Here is a 20,877-nt window from a genome sequence, read left to right on the forward strand (position 1 = left end):
GGCGGCGGGGGGCCGGCCGGGCCGGGGCCGGGGTCGGGGCCTGGCCGGCGCGCGGGGGTCACGGGGCTTCGGCTCCACTCGTCCCGGCCCGGCCTCCCCGCCGCCCGCAGCCCAGGCCCGCCCGCCCGATGCCGGGCGCCGTTCCCAGGCAACTCGGGGTCGGGGTCCCGGCCGGGTCACTCACCTGGACCGCGATCCCTCCAGCGCCGACCGAGCTCCGCTGCCCGCCCCGCCCCCGCCCCGCAGGCCCGCGACCCACTGACACCAAGGCGGAAGTGCGGCCGGCTGCCCAGTCGACTGACAGCCGGCGCCCGCCACTCACTGCGCCCGGCGCCGCCGCGTCGGCCGCCGCCCGCCCAATCAGCGCCCGGCCCGAGGGCCGAGCCGGGAGGCGGGAGTATGCTAATAGCACCGCCTGATCGGCCCCGCCCCCCGCCCCATGGGAGTCCGGCCCACGCGGAGGAGTGACGACTCGGGTAACCAATCAAGGCAGGGGAGGCGGGGATATGCAGATATTGACCCGAAAGGGGCGGGCGGGTGGGAGGAAGGGACGTGGCTGGATGAGCTGAGTTTACAAACAGCGAGTCGGGTGGCCGGGGCGCGGGTGCGTGGCGCGCTGAGTCCTCTGCGCCTGCCGCTCCCAACCCCCGGGGACGGGCGGAGGCGGGAGTCACCCTCCTAAAGCTGCCTTCTTCAGCTCAAGCATCTTTCAGGGCTTCCCACCGTCCACCCTCCGTGCCATGCCTTTCACCACTCACCAAAACCCGGCGCCAGTGTACCCTCAGGCTGCATCCCTGACCGTTCACTCCCTTGTTTAAAACCTTTGGGGGCTCTTACTGACCCGTAGTGACGCCGTGGTTAAGCCCAGAAGCTCTGGAGTCAGACCCGAGCTTGCATCCTTACCAGCTAGCTGTATGGCCGTGGGCAAGTAAACTAACCTCTTTGAGCCTATGAGTACCAAGGTTTTCCTTTGCAAACCAGGTTTCTCCCACCCAATCCCATCTAAATCTTGGGTCTGGTTTGCGGTGGGTGGAGTAACATGGATCAGGCTGGCTGCTGAGAGTCACAGCGATTGGATCAGGGGTGAGCAGGTGACCCTGTCCTGGCCAGTGAAGGTCAGTCCTGGGACTTTTGCTGGGGGTCAGAGAGCTCAGGCCAGAGGGAAAACTGAGGTCACAGACCTCCACAGAGCTGGGCTAGGTGACAGAAAGATGCATCGATAAGTCTGGGGCTACTGATGGGCACCATGTCTCCACTAGGGGAGGGGGCACCTGGGAATGAAACCAACCCAGAGGAAAGCAAGAGCAAATACCCCTGGGTGTCCTGGAAGCAGCCGCACCCTCAGCAAGCTCTATCCTAGACTTTTCAGTATGTGAGTGGCCACGTCTTCCTTTCTGCTTAAGCCAGTTGGAGGTGGTACCAAAGCATCGCTGGGACCCTGGAGCCACAAGAGTGCTGATAGACCACCCCTGATCACGTAGCGCTTTTGAGGTTCCTGCCCTTCACCGCGTCTTCCACAAAGCTAGCCCCAGTTGGCCTCTGCACTCCCTCCTCAGAACATTTCCTCATTGCCAGCGGGGGCGCGGGGGGGCGGGGGGGGGCTGGACTGCGGCTGCCTCTGCAGCCCCCGTGCAGATGAAGCTGCCTCCTGTAAACAGCGGGGCAGAAGCACGTGCGGCAGGGCTGCGGCCCAGGCTGCATTTCTGGGCCCAGAAAGCCAGTCATCCCCATGCCAGGGTCTGGCCCCAGCTCACTGGTGGGCCCACTGTCAGCGGGAGCCCGGAGACGTGCAGGGACTGAGAAGGAGCTCTCCCAGCCGCTGTGGGAGAGAAAAGCCGGGAGGGAGGCGGGGCCAGGCCTCGGAAACAAAGGCATTGCCATGGTTACCTGTGAGAAAACTGACACCGGCTGGAGAGGGAAGGGTGCAGCGAGCAGTCTCCCAAGCCAGGACAAGGACAAGGCCGGTTGCCACGGAGATGCTCCACGGCTTCCCTCGTGCACCTGGCCTGAGTCCAGCGCAGGTCCCTCACTCTGACAAGCCTCTTAAGACTCTGAGCCCCATGCACCAGCCCAGCTCTCGGCCATGAACTCCAGGGGTGAGTGCAGCATCAGAGAGCTCAGGCCAGAGGAGAGGCGGGGATGAATGAGCCTCCCACCTGCCCACGGATCACTGAGGGCTGAGCACGGCCATCTCTGCCCTGGCCTGAGGGGTAGGAGTGGGCTCTGATCCCAGATGGGTCCCGTGGCTGGGATGTCGGCTTATCCCCTTTAACCAGATGCAATAAACTGGGCTCCAAGGGTCAGCTGTTGCGTTCTCTTTCCCGGTCCCTGTGAATTGGGCAGGAATCGTCCTTCAGTTAGAGGCTGGAAGGAGGGTGCCAATCAGGAGCATTTTTCATGACCTGCACTAGGTCAGGCGGCCAAGTCCAGCAAAATTCTCCAGGAATGGGATGAAAGGTGGGAGCAGAAAAGCAGACAAAGAGGGTTTGGGACCAGGCAATAATGATGACAATGGTGATGACAGCTGACAGTAGCCAGTGCCCCATGATTTACATGCCTCATCCAGTTTCATGTTTACAACCGCCAATCAAATAAACACTCTGTGTCATCATTCCCACTGTACAGATGAGCAAACTGAGCCTCAGCAGGGGAAGTAACTCACCCAGGACCTGCAATGAGGAAGTGGCCCAGACCCAGTGCGTTCCTGCCACCCAGCAGCCTGGCACAGCCCAGGAGCTTGTCAGAAAGGCAGAGCCCCGCCCATATCTCCCGGACCAGGATCTGCATCTGAAATAGGTGCTCAGGTGTTCCTGGGACCAGTGGAGGGGGATGCGCGGCTCATGGCCACGATATCAGCTGATCCCTGCCCTGTGGTCGGGAAGGGGCGGGTCATCGTAGTGTCCCCCTCCATCCTGAGAACTCGGGCCTGGCTTGGCCCCAGAGTCTGCTCAGGGCCCCAGGGGTCCATCCGTGTGTGCACTTTCAGAGTTTGAGGAGTGCTGGGCTAGTAGATAACTTTTGGGGTGACTGGTCTCACCAGAACTGCTCCCAGATCAGGCCGACCTGGCAGTCACGTCTGCCTGTGACCTTCCCTCCACCCCAGGCGAGGATGACTGGAGCCTCCCTGTCCCAACTCCTTCTGAATCAGAATCAGGTGACATCATGGCCCACAAGCCCCCTGGGCAGCGGCTGAGCCTGTGGCGCGAGGCCGGGAGTCCTGGGCTCTGGAGGCCCCAGCCGCGTGGGAGCACGTACCCTCACTTTGCCCTCAGGAGGCACATCCACGTGCACCTCCCTCCTTCCTTCCATCACATCAGAAGGCACAGCAGAGACTATTGCTCCCCCTTCAGTGGTGAAACTGAGGCTCAGAGAACAGAGGGGCTGGCCCAGGGTCACCCTGCGGAGCGGGCCAGCGGTGTGGTGCCAGCCCTGCCCTCGGCCTACTGGTCTTTCCCCGGCTTCACACCTCCTTCCCCAGCAGGTTTCTGAGGCTGGATGGGTCTCTGTATCTCAGTGTGAGGCCAGAGTTGCAGCAGAGCTGGGCATCCAAGGATGCCGGGTACCCGGTGTTGCTGACCTGGCCTTTGCCCCTGGGGAGGCCCGGCCCGAGGCTCACTCCTCTCCCTGACGCCTCCCGGGTCCATGGAGAGGACATTTCCCTGCTCCCTTCTGTGGAGTGCTGGGGAATCTTCTATCTGGATGCAACCTGGGTGGGCAGAGGGTGGCTGGCCGCTGAGGTGGGGCCCCGGCCCTCACGTGGCCCAAGCTGAGCCTTCCCCACACAGCTTTCAAGTCTCCTCTGCAACGTGACAGCGCTCGGCTTCCCTGCCGTCGGAGAAGAGTATTTTTAGTTTTGAACCCACCACGTGAGAGAGACAAGTTATCAATAGCAGCGGCAAAGGGCTTTTTCTTTTTTTTTCCCCATGGCTTTGGGACCTGAGCAATCTGCACCCATTAAATTCTGCCAAAAGAGAAAAAATGTATTCCTCTTATAAACTTTTTACCCCGCGACTTCCTCACTGCTGCAGCTTTGCAAACCAGCTCTTCCCGGGTGGATCCCACCCAACTCAGCAGCGCTCTGCCCCCAGGCCCCTATAGCCTCTGCAGGAGGCCACTCTGCCCCGCAAAGGGACCGCAGGAGCAAGCTGACCCACGGAAGCGGAGAGAAAGAGCAGGGTGGGGGCTGCAGCCCTGGAACAGGCAGGAATGAGGGGCTGTGGGGGGGGGGTGGCTTCCATGCTCAGAGTTGACTGACATGGGCCCCACTTCTAGCTTCAGTAGCAGCCCTAGCATTTATTGAGCACTTACTGTGTGCCCAGCCCTGGGCTGAGTACCTTTAGGTGTATTGTCTCAGCTAAATGCCCTAATCACCCTCTGAAGAGTTTCCCAAATGAGGTACCATGGAATCCCAAGGCCTTTCTGGCTGCTCTTAGGTGTTTCTAGAGGAAAGGGTTCCACAGTCAAACAGGTTTGAGAATGCTGTTTAAACAAAGCCAACAAGTGTCGCCCTTCTCAGGGCCCTTCCCACTCTGGTATATGTGGGATCCTCCAAGACACAGAAGGGCCTGCTGCAGACCCAGGATTTATTGGAACTGGACAACTTTTTCTTTTCCCTATGGAATGTCTTGTATGACTCTGAATTGGCCTCCTACCTTGCCTGGGGGACATTTGGGCCCACTTAGCTTCCTGCTTTTTAGGATTAGTTAGAGCTGCACACATGAAAAAACCCAGAATAACAAAGGCGTCAGCAAAACAGAAATGTCCTTCTTTCTCACATGGCACAAGCCCCGGCTGTCCAGGGTTGGCAGGGTACCCAGCTCCTACCTTATTGTATCACTCTTCTAATACTAGCGTCCATCCTCAGTGTCACCTCACAACCCAAGATGGCTGCTGGTGCTCCAGCCATCACATGCATATTTGACCAGGAAGAAGGAGTAAGGGAAAGAACAAGAGCAGAGGTGCTGAGAGGTGCTGCCCCAACAGGTGAATCATCTCCCTTTGAGAATCTGTCCCTGAAGATATACCAGACACTTCTGCTCACATCTCACTAGCCAAAACTTTATCCCATGCCACTCTCAGTGGAACAGTAGCATTTTAGCTGAGTGCATTTCCAGCCTGAATAAAACAGAGGGCCCAGGGAAGAAGATTATGTGCGGCTAGGCCTGACTATGGCCCCCAGGCCTCCCCCAGCGTCCTCTGGCAGGCCCAGAGATGCAGACACCCGGTGAGGCGTGGGCAGTGCCAGACGCAGAGCAGCAGTCTCAGCTCACAGCCTGTGTGCCTACTGTGTGCCCAGTGTGGTACCAGGCAGGGAGCCTCAGCGCTGTCCCTGGACAAAAGGCTTGGTTTCTCTCCTCCTGGCTGTGCCTTGACTGCTGAGCACCTGCTGCACTGCTGGCCCTGCGCTGGGTTCCAGGTGCCGTCATGAGCAGGCATATGGGTTCAGGGGGCCACAGGGGACCCCCCAGGCAGGCAGGTCCTTCTCTCCCCACCCTTCCCAGGGGCTCACGTGCAGCGGAGGGGTGTGGGCGCATCTGTGTGCAGGGGACCAGTGGGGCAGGTGGGAACGGGAGGAAGACAGCTCGGGGCGTGTTAAATTTAACTTGTCGGAGCTGCCGGCCAGGCCAGGGGAGCTGCCAGGAGTGGGGGTGGGAAGGGGCAAAGCTGAAACATGCCCAGGGAGCAAGGATGGGGGTGGCCCAAAGCAGTGTGATTCATTCCTCTTCCTGGGAGCGGTCTGGGCCAGCGGGGAGGGGCTGGCGGCAGCGGCCTCACCTCCATTCTGGGCAGAAGCGAACTGGCTCCCGCGGAGGGGGGTGGGGGGCCTTGCATAAGAGAGAGCCTGGCATTTGGGGTCTTTTGGAGGGTAGGCGTGCTCCCCCCATCCCATCCCCGGAGAGGAAGGCAGGGAAGGGGAGAGGAGGGGGCAGCTAGCAATCTGTGCCAGGCGGTCACAGCGGGGTTGGGGGGTCTGCCCTGGAGGGTCCCACGTGGGGAGTGAGAGGTGACCACAGTGGCAGGGACAGGAGAGCAGTCTGCAGTCGTGTGGGGCTCCATGCTCGGTTTACTGCTCAGCTGTTGCCATCTTGCAATTTTTAATTTCTGAGGAGGGGCCCACATTTTTGTCTTGCACTGGGACCCACAATTCTGTAGCCATCTGAGGAAGGGTCAGCACAGGAATCGGGGTCCACGGGGTGCTGCCTCTCCGCTTCTGGGGCTGCAGACTACACATACAGCCTGTCGGATGGCTCCGTCCCCTCCAGGTAGGGGGCAGACTGGGCCAATGGGCCAGGTTTTTTCTGGGCAAGAGGCAAAGGGGCTGATAAGAGGCCTTGTACTGGGCACTTGGCCAGCCCTGCCCCCACCGAGGGAAGGCAGTCTGCCCAGGAGTCCCACGGCCCGGGGCTCGGGCCCTCAGGGCTGGTCCTTTCTGAGGCACCCCTGGAGACAGAGCTGGCCCGGCACCTCCACCCACTCACCGGCCTCAGGAACGACATGTCTTCTGGGCTCCTAGCCGATCAGCACGTAGTAGGTGCTCAGTGAACGCCCCTGGAGGCCAGCAGGAGGTGGGTGGGGGTGGGCTGGGGTGGGGGAGGAACCTGCAGCCCCACTCAAGTCCAGGCTCTGCCACTTGCTAACAGAGCATCTCTCTGAGCCTCAGGTTCCCCAGTGGTGGGGCCCTTGGAGGGCACGAGTGTGGCCCCCCGTGGCAAGCATCCAGTTGCTCTGCACAGCATCCACCCCTGTCTTCTAGGGACAGCCCCAAATCCTTCTGTGGGGACCCCCACTCACAGGCTGACCCCACCTCTGGCACGCACGTGACTGGAACCTGGGATATCACTGCCTCAACTTTGAGATAAGCAGTCAGGCCATGGGCTTGGGCAAGGGCCCCTGCATCTGCTGTCAGGGCTGTGAGCTGTGAGCTGTCAGCCTGGAGGGGCCATGCCAAGGGGAGTGGCTGCCTGAGAGGAGAGCAGGGCTGGGAGACACAGGCTCTGACAGGAGCAGTCAGGCTCCTGGATCCAGCCATGCCTGAAGGAGGTCCACCACCAGTGAACCGTCAGATGCATGCCCTGTTGAGCCAAGATTTCCATGCCCCCTTCTCCACGCGTGGGGAGGACGGCTACCTATCAGGACAGGCCTCTGGGCCCTTCTTCTGTCCATCAGGGCTTCCTACTGAAGAACCTTCCAGTGAACTTCGGTACTTGTTACGTGACCTTTCCGGCTCTGCATGAATCAGCTGAGCAAATTTAGAAAATGTGAGAGGATTACGCAATGCCAGGAAAAGGTGGACCCAAACTGAGGTCTGGCAGGGACATGGGGAAGTGGGCAGGGGTCTCACTGGGGTGACCAACACCCAGGGCCGTGGGAGAACCCAGGCGGCCCCGCTGTGCCCCTGCAGAAGGCAGGGCTCTGGTCAGGGACCGGGGGCAGGGACTTCATGTTCCTAGTCACAGCCCAGCACTGCCACTTTCTGCTTGTGGCCCTAGGCCAGTCTTCCAGCACAACCACCTGGCCAGCGTGTCCTAAGAAAAGCAAACAGCTTCCCAAGCAAAGCTCCCCCAGCCCCCAGGGCAAGACCCAGGAGGTGCTCCTCCGGGACCCCAGCCTGCTGCTAGAGCAATCTCTTGACCCCAGCCCTGGCCCAGGACCTGGTCCTGCAGTCAGGGCCACCCGCGGAGGGAGGGGACATTTCTGTGACCTGACCTGTCCCTACATGGTGGGAAGGAGGACGAGTGCCAGCTTCCTAGCTTCCTTCAGGAGCCCTACCCCTGGCTCAGGTCAGAAGCACACCCACAGACACACATGTATGCACATGTGCACTCGGTCACACCCACACCCACACGAAGACTCACAGCCAGGCCCACATGCGCACATACATAGACACACTAAAAAACACAAGAGACACACATGTACAAAGACACATGCACATACGTGCACACAGACACACACAGGCATACACATATGTACTTAATGGCACACGCAGACACATGTGCACACAGACACACCTTGGGAGTTGCCCCAGTTCCCCTCCTTCCTCCTCGAGAACTCGGGGGACGTCTTCATCAACTGGACCCTGTGCCCCAGCACGGAGACGGTCAGCTCTTTCATTATTTTCCTGACAGACACAGGCCCCCCAAGGAGCTGCCTGAGTCCCGGGGGACTCGGGGAGTAAACAGAGGTGCAACCTTGGGGCCTGGCCTCTCCCACAGGAGGCAGCTCCCAGAGTGGAGCCCTCCTTCTGACCCCCCGAAGCAGGGGGTCAGGGCCCCATGCAGGGTGAGGGCCCTGCGTGTTTGCCCGGGGCTGGCACCGTGCGTGCATGGCACACACACCTGCACGTGCGTGCACACACATGCACACGCGCTCTCTGGACCCCAGCACAGAACAGGACAGGCCAGGTCGGGAGACCTGGAGTACCCCTGAGGGCTGGCAGGGGAGGGCGGCGTGGGGCAGGGGTGTGTTTGCTGGGAAGAGAGGGAGGTGGGCTGTGGTTCCAGGGCCGGCACTGGGCCTTGGAGACCCTGACGGGGTCTGGGGAGGGGGCTGTCGCCCTCTCAGCCTCACCCCCCGAGCAGAGCAGGGCAGCAGCCAGACAGGAAGCTCGTGCACAGGAGTCAGAGCCCCAGGGTGGCCCCCAGCATGCCCAGCCCAGCGGCGCCCCCGTCCCCTGTCCCAGACGGACGACCCTACCCGCACTGTGACCTCAGCTGCTCCAACCAGGGGGAGGGCATCTCTGGCCCGTGTAGGGAGCATGCTGCCCCCATCCCCGTCCGCCCAGCCTCAACCCCAGGCCTGGGGTCTGAACAATGGACTGGGGTCACCAGGCCCCGTCTGCCTCGTCAGCACTGTCACCAGGGCCACCTGACCTGTCCACCGCGAGAGGGGCCCAGCAGGGGACAGGAGGCCTGAGGGAGGGCGAGACAGGGCCAATGTACACGGTCTCTGACCTGCTGTGACAGTGGCGCTGCTGGGCACAGGGCGCAGAGCACGGACAGGCTCTGGGGGGCAGGGCCTCCAAGGGCTGGTGGATGGCAGCCAGCCACGGCCAGCAGGAGTGCAGACAAAGGCGTGGCTCAGTCCCCACCCGTCACCCTGCAGCAAAGGCTGAGGGGCCGAGTCCACGGCAGGAAGCTCCGGGGGCGGGGGCAGCTGCAGCATAGACGAGGACCCTGGGCCCGGGCTGGGCAGAGCTGGGCACCATCCCTTCCCCCGCTTACACACGCGGGCCCACGCTCCCCCCCTCACCCACTTCCACGAGCCCCAAGGCTGGGCCCTCATCAGAGCAGCCTGTCTCCACCCATGGCCAGGCTCGACCACCCCGAGGGGTTTGATGCTTACTACCCAGGGTCTGATCAGGGTCTAGTCCACAGGCCCTGGAGAGTCCTGGCCGGGACTCATGGTCTGAGCTTGGCTCAGGTCCCCAGCCCTGCTGACACATGGCACAGCTGGGTCACAGCCACGGGAAGCCCCACCAAACACTCTTGGGGATGCAAGGGAGGTTCCCAGGCTGGGGCCAGCCCCCCATAGCTGGATTTGAGGGCCCTTCTGAGGCCCCATGCCAGCTGACACCTAGCCCCACCCAGGGCTCTGAAGAAGGCACCCTGGACGAAGGTCCACCTTCACCCTTCTTTCCTGCTTCTCCATGGCTTATGCTTTTTTTCTGGGTGGGGAGCCACACCACGCAGCATGAGGGATCTTAGTTCCTTGACCAGGGGTCGAATCCGCGCCCCCTGTAGTGGAAGCGTGGAGTCCTAACCACTGGACTGCCAGGGAAGCCTGGCTTATGCATTCTTAGTGCATGGAGAGAACCTGCAGAGATGCAAGCAGTTTCATTCATTCATTCGGCAAATATCGATACTTAACTGCCAACCTGGGAAGTGGGCACATCCAGAACCACACCTGAGTCATGCAGAGGGAGCTTCTGGAGGTGAGGGGGCCTCTTTCCTTAGAGAAGAGCATTTATTACCTCTGGCCCCCACCCCAGTTGCCCCTGCGCCTCCCCGGCAGCTGTTCGCGTGCCCTTAGATCAGACCTCCTGCAGAGAGCCCCTCCCGAGAGCCCCTTTTCTCGTGGTTAATATCTCCACTGGCGCCGTCCTTAGGAGGAAAGGGCAATAGGTGAGGAAATTCAGACCCAGGGTCAAGTCCCCCTCCCATCAGCTCTCCAAACTGTGCTCTCTCCAGCCTCTGAGTCCCTGCACCTGAGTCTCTCCGCTCCTCCCGCGTGGACACCAAGGCCCCAGAGCTCTTTTTTCTGGGGGCCACTGACGCAGGCCGTGGGATGGGGGTGACCTTGCCTCTGAGCTGGCAGCACTGGCTCCAGGAGAGGGGGGCGCAGGCCGGGAGGGAGGGCTGCCAGCTTCCTTCTTGCGGGTCGCCACTGGGGAGGACTCCAGAACCTTCCGGCCCAGGCTCTGTGGTCGGATGTGTCTGGTGTGCGGAGAGCTGCCCCTCGTCCCTCACCCTCTCGCCCTCATTCTCACGCTGGGCCCTGTGCTCACAGCAGCCAGGAAGCAGAAGACACAGATGCCCAGGAAGAAGGCCGTCTCCGCAGTCCCCAGTCCCACTGCCCCGCCTGCCCCCAACCCGTGAGCTTCATCTCGGGGACCTCCAACGGAGCTCTCAGTGCCCAGGCCCGCTGTCCCCCCAGGACCAGGCAGGGGCTCCCTGGACACTGCCAACAAAGAAAGGCACTGCCAGGGGAAGCGGCACAGGCACACGGGACCCACAGGGGACGACTGCCCAGGTTGGGGTTCAAGTGACATTGACCATATTGCTGTAAGCTCAAGCAAAGCTGCCCCAGCCGGCCACCATGACTGTCCAAGCCAGGCCAAGGGGGCTAATTTTGGGTGCTGTTGGTAGCCCTGTCTTCCTCCTGGGGAGTGGACAAGAGCATAGGAGAGCAGCCTGGAGCTTCAAGAAAGAGATCTTAGGGGGACACTCCCTTCTGGGAATGAGGTGGACGCAGGGAAAAGACAGGTGGAAAGAGAAGTTGTTCTTTGAGTTCCTGGATGCAGCTGTGTCTGAAGCCCACCTCCTGGACTTTTCAGCCGTGGGCAACAATAAACATTCCTTTCCTTAGGCTTTTTTGAGTTGGTTTTCATCATTTGAGGCCAGACCACAGCAACTGCATCCCTGGTTCTCCTGTCCTCTCTCTCCTTCCTGCCACCTGGGCCATGGGCCCAATTCAGCCTTGTCTCTAAAGGCAGGGAAGTCAGACTCAGCTTTTATTCCAAAGCGGTGACCTTGGGAGACATGCTGATCACACCCGGGCCCTGAGCTCATCAGGGTGCACCCGGAGCTGGCTCAGAATGTCACCAGGAAAAGAAAAAAAAGAGGACAAGGAACAAAAAAAGAAAAACCTGCATATTCCCATATTCCAGTGAGCTCTTGCAGAAAGGGAGAAGGCAAACAGAGGTTCCTCTAAAGAGGTGTCATGGCACCAGAGCCAGAACGCTGGCAAGCGCTCCAGCAAATGTGCCTTGGCCATAAGAGCAGGAGAGTCGCCGGGCAGAGGGCCACCGCGGCTCCACTCCACTCCCCTCGTTATTTCTCATTAGGGGGCCGCGTCCCGTGCAGCAGGGTAGGGCTCCGTGGGCGCCGGCGCAGGGCAGGCGACCCGATGAAGGAGAGGTTTCCCAGCTCAGTGGGGCAGTTGGAGGCGGAGCCCGCTGCCCCATGACCGTGACCGTGACCACGGGCGACCAGGACAGCTTCCTGCTGCTCAGACGCCGGCACGAACAGCTGCGTCTCCCCAGCCCAGGGCCCCTCTGGCCCCAGACCCATAAGAGGTGAGCGGGCTGCTCCTGGGCCGGGCCTCGGACTCCAGGGCCGGGGCTGGGCCTGGGGGCCTGATGACCTCTCCCCCAGGAGGTCCAATGGGCCATATCATCTATCTCAACACGCTCAAATCTGAGCACCCCCTTGTCCCCCAACCTGCTCCTCCCACAGACCCCCAGCTCATGCGTGTCAACGCCAACTTCGAGGCATTTGAGCCAAAACCCTGGAGTCAGCCCTGACCCCGTCGTCTTTCTCTCACACAGCTCCTGTCGGCTTCGACCCAGAATCTGCTGGGGTCTCCCCTCCCCCACGGCCACCGTCGTCCTCGCCTGGAGCCTAGCAGCAGCCTCCCCACTGGCCTCTCGGCTCTACCCTCGCCCTGCTGGAGACTGTTCTGCCCTGAAGCAGGGAGGCCTGTCTCACTGCGTCTCAAAACCCTCCCAGGCCTCCCTCAGCGTCTGCACAGGGCGTGAGGCATCACATCTGCCCTCCCCGCGCCCCGCCCCCACGGCCGCCACAGACGCACGCGCGCCCCCACCCACCTTGTCCTTTGCTCCCGCGGTCCCCTCTGCCTGGAACGCTGCTCCCTCCAGATCTCCACCTGGCTGCCTCCTGGAGGTCTTGGCTCGACTCCCTGGCCATCCTTCCGGAACCGGAACGCAGCCTGTGTCAACTTGGGTCCCCCAGGAAGCAGACGTGGAGACAGGGTCCAAGGTCGAGAGGTTGGTGGGGACATCTGTGAAAGACAAAGGGAGCAGGTGACGAGCGTTCAGCCCGCAGTGTGGGCCTGACATGTGCGCAGGGAGAAGGTAGGTAGGAAGGGGGAGCCCCCCGGGAAAGTCTCAGCCCCCCACGGGGGCCCCAGAGCAGACACTGCACACAGAGGAGTCCCACACGACAGCTGCCGACCAGATGCCCGGGAAGAGGCTGCTCTCAGCTGGGGCAGTCACCGGCCCTCCTGCCAGCAAGTTCCCTGTGGAGGGGCCTCTGAGCAGCACACGTCTGCTGCAGGTTCTCTGCTCCATGCGGCAGGAGGGAGGTGGGTGAGGCCCCGCCACTGCAGCGGGTCTCGGGGCCCCTCCACTCTCCAGCCTACAGCCCTCCTCAGCTGTCACCCCTGCAGATCTTGGGGGCTGAATGAACGAATCAACTGATCAATCAGTGGATGAGCTATTTCCTGTGTGAGGGGTGTGCAGGGGATCTGATTTCACTAATCTAGGGCTTACGTCATCTGGGACTGGACATTTTGAACCCCAAATGCTGGCTGTTTTGACAAATGGAGAAACTCGGCCCCCAGGCCACGCTCTTTGGGGGTGTCCAGGTGAGCTGAGAATAGGGGCCCATGTACCCCAACGCTCAGCCAGCCTTTCCTAGGGTCTTGGGGCGTTCCCTGCCATCCTGGGGCCTGAATACCCACTCCTTGAGACAGAGACCTCAGGGCAAGATGCCCTGTGGACAGTCACGTGGGGACCTGCCTCATTCACCCCAAACTGCCTTAGCCAAGTTGGGCCCAGCCCAGAGGACTCTAGGCTCCTGTCCCGACAAGGTCAAAGCCCCAAGAGTTAGCACATTTGCAAGGTCAGGGGCCTTGATCTCAGGGCTGCCCCAGGAGTGTAACCATCAAGAGAGGGGCCTCTGGCCTTGTGTGACCTTGGGCAGGTAGCTTTCTGGGCTCTGTGCAGGCTGCTGGTCCTACCCACATTGTATGCTGAATTCGGGGTGGGGGTGGGGGCTGATGAGGTCATGCGTGTTAAGTGCCAACAGGGGGCGCTCGCCACCCGTGGCCATGGCCATCCTCAAACCTCTGGGCCAGCTGTGTGGTTCTCCTCCTGATGGCCTCCATTTCAAGAGGAAGGTCTCCACACTCAGAGAAATTTGGTAACTCTCCCAAGTCACCCAAGTGCCAGGGTCTGAACTGAGTCCATCCCCTGCATCCCCCGCTCTAGCTGCTGTGGGCTGAGAGACTGCCAAGGAAAGCTCGCGAACACTAAAGGCCACAAGGACAACCGGGCCCCAGCTTGACTGAGACTTTAAAGGGGCTGCCCTCTGCTCAGACTTCCCTCCACCCCGGACCGGAACTGAGGATGGGAGGGGGCTCCCAGCCAGTGAGGAGAGAGCCAGGCCCCCCCCCACTCCCCATCCAACTCCATCTCCGGAGGCCTGGGATAGGGCGGGGGTGCGCCCTTGAAGCACTGACTGGCCAGAGCCGGCCTTGGGGTGCCTGTGGAGGAGCAGGCTCTGGCGGGGTCCAGGCGGCAGGGAGCTGCTGGCGAGCGCGATGGGGTCCAGCGGCACCATGCTGGACTCCAGCAGCTCTCCACCTTGGCTCGTCTAACCACCAACTGGTGCCTAGTCCTGGCACAGCCCTGCCCACCATGCAAGTTGGGGAGCTGGGGGAGCCTGCACGAGGAGCAGGGCTTGCTGGTGGAAGGGGTACAGCCAGCTACTCAGAGAGGGCTTCTGGGAGGGGGAGCTGGAGCCCCACACCTCTCCCCCAGCGCAAGCCGCGAGAAGCCATAGAACCGTGGATCCCCTGGGGCTGGGGTGAGGGGCTGGGGTCTCCTCCCTGCAGTCAGCCCTGAGGAGGGGGTAGGGGAACCCAGCACCCCTCCCTCACTCCCCGAAGTTTCTAAAGCACGTCGGGGCTAGGGGGAGCGGTGGGTCCAGCGTGACCAGGAAGCTGCTGGAAGTACGGGTGCCGGTGTGCCAGCGCCTGGGGTCCCCCTGCAGCCCCCACCCCCGCACGCAGACGCGCACTTTTCTCTCCTCTTTGAGGCTTCGGCAGATGTGCGCTGCTGGCGACAGAGCAGCGCCGCTGCTTCCCTCTCCCTCGGGCGCTGTTCCCTCGCTGTCTGGGTCTGATGTGTGCGCGTCAAACTGCCGTTCGTGGGTCCCCAGCCTGACGCTGGGCGGCTGTTTCCCTGGTCTGTGGGAGTCTGTGTGTCTGCATGTGGGCGTGTCTGTCTGTCTCGCTGTGTGTGTCTCGTCCTTGACCCAGTCTATCTGAGCGCTTGTGCCTGGGCGGAGGAGGCGCTCCCTCCCGCCGCCTCTCCTCCCCCCAAACCCTTCCGCAGGCGCTAACGCAGCGCGCCGCCCCGGCTGCGCCCCGAGCGCAGTGAGCTCGTCGGTCCCTGAAGCACTGACCGCCCCACTGCGCTGTCCACCGGGGGGGACCCGTGGCTGGGTTCCGAGCAGATGGTCGCTCTCCCTTCAAACTAGGGCCGCCTGAGCCCAGGGTGGGCACGCTCCCCTCCCAGCTGGGTCCGCTGGTTCCCCATTTTCCCTTATGTAACTCCACATCTGTCTGCGCCTTGCAGGTCACCCTGGACGCTGCGTTGGGTCCTGCCCACGGGGAGACTCAGATTCAGAGTCGAGTCCCACGCATACGGGGGTGCGGAGCGAACCCCTGGCTCGGGCACGGCTATCGGAGACCTCTCCTATCCTTTCTCCTCGGGAGGTTCCTTTCTCCGAGAACTGCTTGCCCGAAGCGTGAAACGAGGAGGGGTCCCGTGGGGCAAGTTCCCCCGAGCGCGGGCGCAGGTGTTTCCCCTCACCCGCACTCCAGATCCCCACAGGCGCCCCGGCTCCCGACGAGGGCCGGCCAGGGGTCACCGGGGCCGAGGGCACGGGGCAGGCCGCGCGGTCCAGAGGCTGGCTCCTGTGTGCGAGCGCAGGTTGAACGCAGGCGAGCCCCCAGCTCCGGCGCCCGCCGTGCCGGGCTCCCCGCCAGCCGCCGTGCACACTCGGGCCGGGGCTCCAGCTGCCCGGCGGGCACGCGGCGCTGTCCGTGGTGCTGCCGGCGCCGGGCGGGGCGGGGGCGGGGCGAGGGCGGCAGCCAATGGCGGGGGCGCTGAGCGGGGCGCGTGGGGCAGCGGGCTGGGCCCGGGGCTCACTCTGCTGCTCTCGGCACTCGGGGCGCACGGACGCTCCGCCAGCGGCTCGGGCTCCAGCTCCGCTCCGGGTCCGCTCGTGCTGCAGCGGTCGTGCTGCTGGCCCGATTCGGCTCAGATTCCGGGCCGGGCCCCCTCGGCGCCGCCCGCCCCGGCCGCGGTCTCGGCCCCCGCGGACCATGCGCCGGGTACCCCCCGGGGAGCCCGGCCGGGCCGAAAGCCCGCGAAGACCAGGCTCCCGGGCCGGGATCCCCCCCGGCTGCCCGGCCGACGATCCGCGCCCTGCCCTGCGCCCCGGCGCCGCGTGAGCCGGCGGGGCCATGGAGCGCTCCCCGCACGACGGACCGCTGAACGCGTCGGGGGCGCTGGCAGGCGAGGCGGCGGCGGCGGCGGCGGGCGGAGCGCGCGGCTTCTCTGCCGCCTGGACCGCGGTGCTGGCGGCGCTCATGGCGCTGCTCATCGTGGCCACGGTGCTGGGCAACGCGCTGGTCATGCTCGCCTTCGTGGCCGATTCGAGCCTCCGCACGCAGAACAACTTCTTTCTGCTCAACCTCGCCATCTCCGACTTCCTCGTGGGTAAAGCCCCCAGCCCCCGCCCGAGCCCAGGGGCGCCCTGCCGGGTCGGGCCAGCGGGGATTGGAACGCGGACCTAGGGTGCCTTTGCCTCGGGGACACGCCCCGCTAAGGGGTCCGGCCTGGGGAGGGGGCATCCGGGACTCGTGGGGAGGTGGGCGCAGGCTAAGTTCCTTGCTTCCCCGGCCGCGGGACTCGGGCTGGGGAAGGATGTCCCCGGGGAAGGGGTCCTAGCCAGCGGGCGCTCGGCCAGGCGCAAGGCGCTGCGGCCGCGGTGCAGCGGGGGCTCTTGCGCCGTAACTAAACAAAGGCTGCAGAGGACTCAGGACACGGGGAGGGCGCTGGGGGGGAGGTTTGGGGAAGGGGACATGGAGGCGAGATTTTTAGAGCCACGTTGGGGGAGGAGGCCATGGGGAAGGCGGGCGGGGTTGGGGGGAGAGGCTCTGAGGAGTGCGCTCTCACGTGTCTGTGCGCTGCTGCAGGCTGTGGGGCGGGGCGCAAGGAGGGGGCCGGAGCACCAGACACCTGTTGGGGCTGAGACAGACGTCTGCCAGACGCTCAGAGCGGGGTTGGCGGTGGGAGCCGCCCGCACCCGCGTGGCAGCAGTCAAGTGCCCTTCGAGTCCGGAGAAAGGCTTTCTCGGTTTCTGAGCTGTTGAGGAAGAGCCAGAATGGGAGCTTGGGATCCGGCGGGGCCAGAGAGGGAGGAAATGTTCTTTCTTCCTCTGGGCACTGGGGGGGCTGGGCAGAAGCCCAGGGATGACCAGACCAAGGCTCTGGGGCTCGTCGCTCCCAGCGGTCCCCACACCTGGATCTTCCTCCTGCCCCCAAGTCCGGGGGACCCAGTGGGACTGGGGGCCGGGCAAGGGTTGAAGGCCAGGTGCAGTGCGAAGAGTGTGCCTACGAATGAGGCAGAGGGAGGATTGCTGGTCCCAGAAGGGCCACCGAGTGACCCTAGGTCCTGCCTGTCTCTCGGCTGGGGGGGGGGTCTGACCCCCGCGCAGCCACGGCCCACCACGGCCCTCCTGTCCCGCAGGGGCATTCTGCATCCCACTGTACGTGCCCTACGTGCTGACTGGCCGCTGGCCCTTTGGCCGGGGCCTCTGCAAGCTGTGGCTGGTGGTGGACTACCTGCTCTGCACCTCTTCTGTCTTCAATATCGTGCTCATCAGCTATGACCGCTTCCTGTCGGTCACCCGAGCCGTGAGTCTGGGACGTGGGTGCCCATGTTCACTCCTAGGGGGAGGGGTGGTCAGGAGCGGCCAGGAGACGCACCTGGCAGGGGGTACGGCCACTTCGGAGTGGGCAGTGCTGGATGGGCTTGATCCCCACTGGCCTCACACCTGACACATCGGGCACTCTATGGCCAGCCGCCCACTCGGTAGCCATGTGCTGCCAGTAGGACTGGTCCTGGTTCAGGCAGAAGGCACAGTGTGGACCCAAAGGAAGGGGGTCACTTCAGCCTCCGCCCTGGAGCGGGTCCAAAGTCCCTGGAACTAAGGGAGGATCTGGGCCAGGCGCCCTTGGTGGTACCTCCCCACAGGTGTGCGTGCCTCGGGAAGACAGGCTCCACAAGCTTCCCTGGGCGTGGTGGCCACCATGAGTTAGGGGCCCTGGGCTGCCTGGACTTCCCACGTCGGTGTCCTGTGGGCACCGGGCTGGCGGCACGGAAACAGAGGTCACTCCAGTGCAATCTCATTTTCTCCCTGATGGCTCCATCAGGCACCCCGGGGCCCTCCGCTGGGGACCACATGTGTCCTAGTCCAGGGAGGCGGTGGGACAGAGTGCAGACAGCATGGGTTTTGAGCCAGCTCTGCCCCTTAAGCCGACCCACCTGTGTTATTTCCTGCCCTGCCTGAGCCATCAAGAAAGTGGGGATCATGCTGGAGCAGTTGTGAAGATTAAATAAGATGGTATCGAAAGGTGCCGAGCAGAGAGCCTGGCACACGGCAGGTACTCAGTAGATCGGACAGTGACGTGGCCCCCCGGGGGAGTGCACAGCTGATGGGGCGACGGCAGACAGGCAGCCCGGCACAAAGTTAGGATTCTGGGGGAGGTTCCGAGGCCATAGGAGAGTGTGACAAGGCCTCAGCCTGCCCGGGATTCATGGGGCGAGGGGAGGAAAAGGGAAAAGCATCACTGCCGGGGAAGGCGTGCACAGAGGCCCAGAGGCTGCTGGGAGCTGCGAGCGGCAGCGGCCGACCTGGGCTCAGTCCCCTTGCCTCCTGACCCAGCGTGTCCCACCGCAGGTCTCCTACCGGGCCCAGCAGGGCGACACGCGGCGGGCAGTGAGGAAGATGGTGCTGGTGTGGGTGCTGGCCTTCCTGCTCTACGGACCCGCCATCCTCAGCTGGGAGTACCTGTCGGGGGGCAGCTCCATCCCCGAGGGCCACTGCTACGCCGAGTTCTTCTACAACTGGTACTTCCTCATCACGGCCTCCACCCTCGAGTTCTTCACGCCCTTCCTCAGCGTCACCTTCTTCAACCTCAGCATCTACCTGAACATTCAGAGACGCACCCGTGTCCGGCTGGATGGGGCACGCGAGGCGGCAGCCTCGGAGCTTCCCCCCGAGGCCCAGCCCTCCCCGCCGCCGGCCGCGCCCAGCTGCTGGGATTGCTGGCAAAAGGGGTGTGGGGAGGCCGTGCCGCTGCACAGGCGCGGGGTGGGGGACGGCGAGGCAGCCCCAGGCACCAGGGCCGAGGCTGGGGATGCGGCCCTCGGGGGCGGCAGCGGGGGAGGTGCCGCGGCCTCGCCCACCTCCAGCTCTGGCAGCTCCTCGAGGGGCGCCGAGCGGCCGCGCTCACTCAAGCGGGGCTCCAAGCCATCCGTGTCCTCGGCATCCTTGGAGAAGCGCACGAAGATGGTGTCCCAGAGCATCGCCCAGCGCTTCCGGCTCTCGCGGGACAAGAAGGTGGCCAAGTCGCTGGCCGTCATCGTGAGCACCTTTGGGCTCTGCTGGGCCCCGTACACACTCCTCATGATCACCCGGGCCGCCTGCCACGGCCCCTGCGTCCCCGACTACTGGTACGAGATGTCCTTCTGGCTGCTGTGGGCCAACTCGGCCGTCAACCCTGTCCTCTACCCGCTGTGCCACTACAGCTTCCGCCGGGCCTTTACCAAGCTGCTCTGCCCACAGAAGCTCAAGGTGCAGCCCCCCAGCTCCCTGGAGCACTGCTGGAAGTGAGCCGGCCTCCACAGGCACCTGGGATGCAGGGGCAGAGCCCTCCACTGCCACCACCCTCGAGGCCCTGGGTTCGCGGACAGCCAGGCCTCGCCACCCTCCACCCGGCCGCCCCACAGGCACGAGCCCTGGCTTGTCTTTGGCCCACCCTAAACGCCACGGCAGCCTCTCAGAGCGTCCGCTGGTAGTTGATGCAGCCTGGTGGGCGGCTGGACAGGCCCCTGCTGCCCGAACCGGAATGTGGCCACCCAAATCCTGCTCTAGCCCGGGAGGGACAACCCAGGGGTCCCAGCCAGTCTGCCACCCCCAAGGACAGTGGGATGGCCGGTCGTGTCCACGCTTCACACAATTACTGCTTGGTGTCTTCCCAAAGCAAGTGCCTGGCGTGCGCTCCAGGCCTCCAGAGCCAGCGCACTGCCCCTGCACGTGCACGCGTCTGCACACCCCTGCACACCTGCCCCGTCCCAGACAAGCCCCGGCCACTGGCTTTGCTGCTGTCTGTCCCCTGCTCTAGCCTGGGACCTGGCTCCTTCATCCCTCTTCCCTCCAACTTTCTCTGCTCCCCAAGTGCCGGGTACTCCCCAGAAACCTCGCAGCAGGTCTCCGCTTCTCCATTCTGGGTGTTTCAGGAAGGCGGAGAAGAAGAAAACACATCCGTGAACTCGCTGTTCCTTGGATGTTTAATGAAGAGAGACAAAACTGCCGAGGAGCTCAGGGCTGGATTGGCAGGTGTGGGCTCCCACGCCCTCCTTCCTCGTGCTGCCGCTTCCGGCTGAGCTGCGCCAGCGGCTTCTGCCCACCCCGCCCCCCAGCTCGCGGCGTTGGGCCCCGACTGGCGGCTCTGCGAGCGGCCAGAGCCCCGGACACCTGCTCGTCCAGCGGGCTACCCTTCCTTCTCCATCTACTCAACCAGAGTTTTCTGGGATTGACGGGGACCCAGCAGCGCCCTGAGCGTCCTGCGGCTCCCAGGGGCAGTCGGAGGAGACCAGGGGCTGGGTGCCCAGGAGAGCGGCCACTTCGCCATATCCCGTGCACCTGGTTGGCACTCTGCATGCTCCGTTCCCCGCGCACCTGCTGCACTGCCCCTGCAGACCCCAAAGTCCACAGTAAAGTGTATTATTTTTTATTGGTGCTGATTTCTGAGGACTTTGTGGGGGTTGGCTGAGCCCCTGTACTCCAGTCGGGGACCCAGGGGGGCACAAGAGCACCCAGGTGGGCATGAGGCACAGGCCTGCCCCTCCCCCTGGCCTCAGTGTCCTTTTCAAGCGGACGAGCCCGGCGGTCATACCAGGCTTTAATCCTAACAAGCGACGTGTGCCCCGGCAGTGCCCCGCCCGCTCCCCACTCCAGTCTTGAAAACACGCGGCACAGCCCTCACCTGCTGCAGCCTGCCTGCCCCCAGGACAGGAGTTCTCACCGCTCTCAGCCATGATCTTCCCCCTGGGGAGCT

At 63.4% G+C, this 20,877-nt stretch overlaps 2 protein-coding genes across 5 annotated transcripts in view; one reads left to right on the forward strand and one right to left on the reverse strand.

Moving 5' to 3' along the window:
* Nucleotides 1-12,346, reverse strand: part of OSBPL2 (oxysterol binding protein like 2) — a 54,835-nt gene extending 42,489 nt beyond the window's left edge. For 2 of the 4 annotated variants that reach the window (XM_029220563.1, XM_029220566.1), the window contains exon 1: nt 12,326-12,346. The gene's annotated coding sequence lies outside the window, so the exon portion shown is untranslated. Of the gene's footprint in view, nt 1-184; nt 300-12,325 lie in introns of those variants that run through there. The other 2 variants (XM_029220564.1, XM_029220562.1) reach the window with 1 other exon arrangement.
* Nucleotides 12,347-15,989: 3,643 nt separating this feature from the next.
* Nucleotides 15,990-19,441, forward strand: HRH3 (histamine receptor H3). Its single transcript, XM_029219941.1, has 3 exons — nt 15,990-16,249; nt 17,282-17,448; nt 18,495-19,441. The coding sequence occupies exons 1-3, from the start codon at nt 15,994-15,996 to the stop codon at nt 19,428-19,430; spliced, it is 1,359 nt and encodes a 452-aa protein (XP_029075774.1). The 5' UTR covers nt 15,990-15,993; the 3' UTR covers nt 19,431-19,441.
* Nucleotides 19,442-20,877: the final 1,436 nt, after the last annotated feature.

The sequence above is a fragment of the Monodon monoceros genome, unplaced genomic scaffold (assembly GCF_005190385.1).
Source record: "Monodon monoceros isolate NGI ecotype Baffin Bay Population unplaced genomic scaffold, NGI_Narwhal_1 Super_Scaffold_13, whole genome shotgun sequence".
NCBI lineage: Eukaryota > Metazoa > Chordata > Mammalia > Artiodactyla > Monodontidae > Monodon > Monodon monoceros.

Coding starts and splice junctions, on each gene's coding strand:
- HRH3 (XM_029219941.1), top strand. CDS start 15,994: ATGGAGCGCTCCCCGCACGACGGACCGCTGAACGCGTCGGGGGCGCTG. Junction 16,250..17,281: donor CATCTCCGACTTCCTCGTGG/GTAAAGCCCCCA, acceptor CCTGTCCCGCAG/GGGCATTCTGCATCCCACTG. Junction 17,449..18,494: donor TCCTGTCGGTCACCCGAGCC/GTGAGTCTGGGA, acceptor GTCCCACCGCAG/GTCTCCTACCGGGCCCAGCA.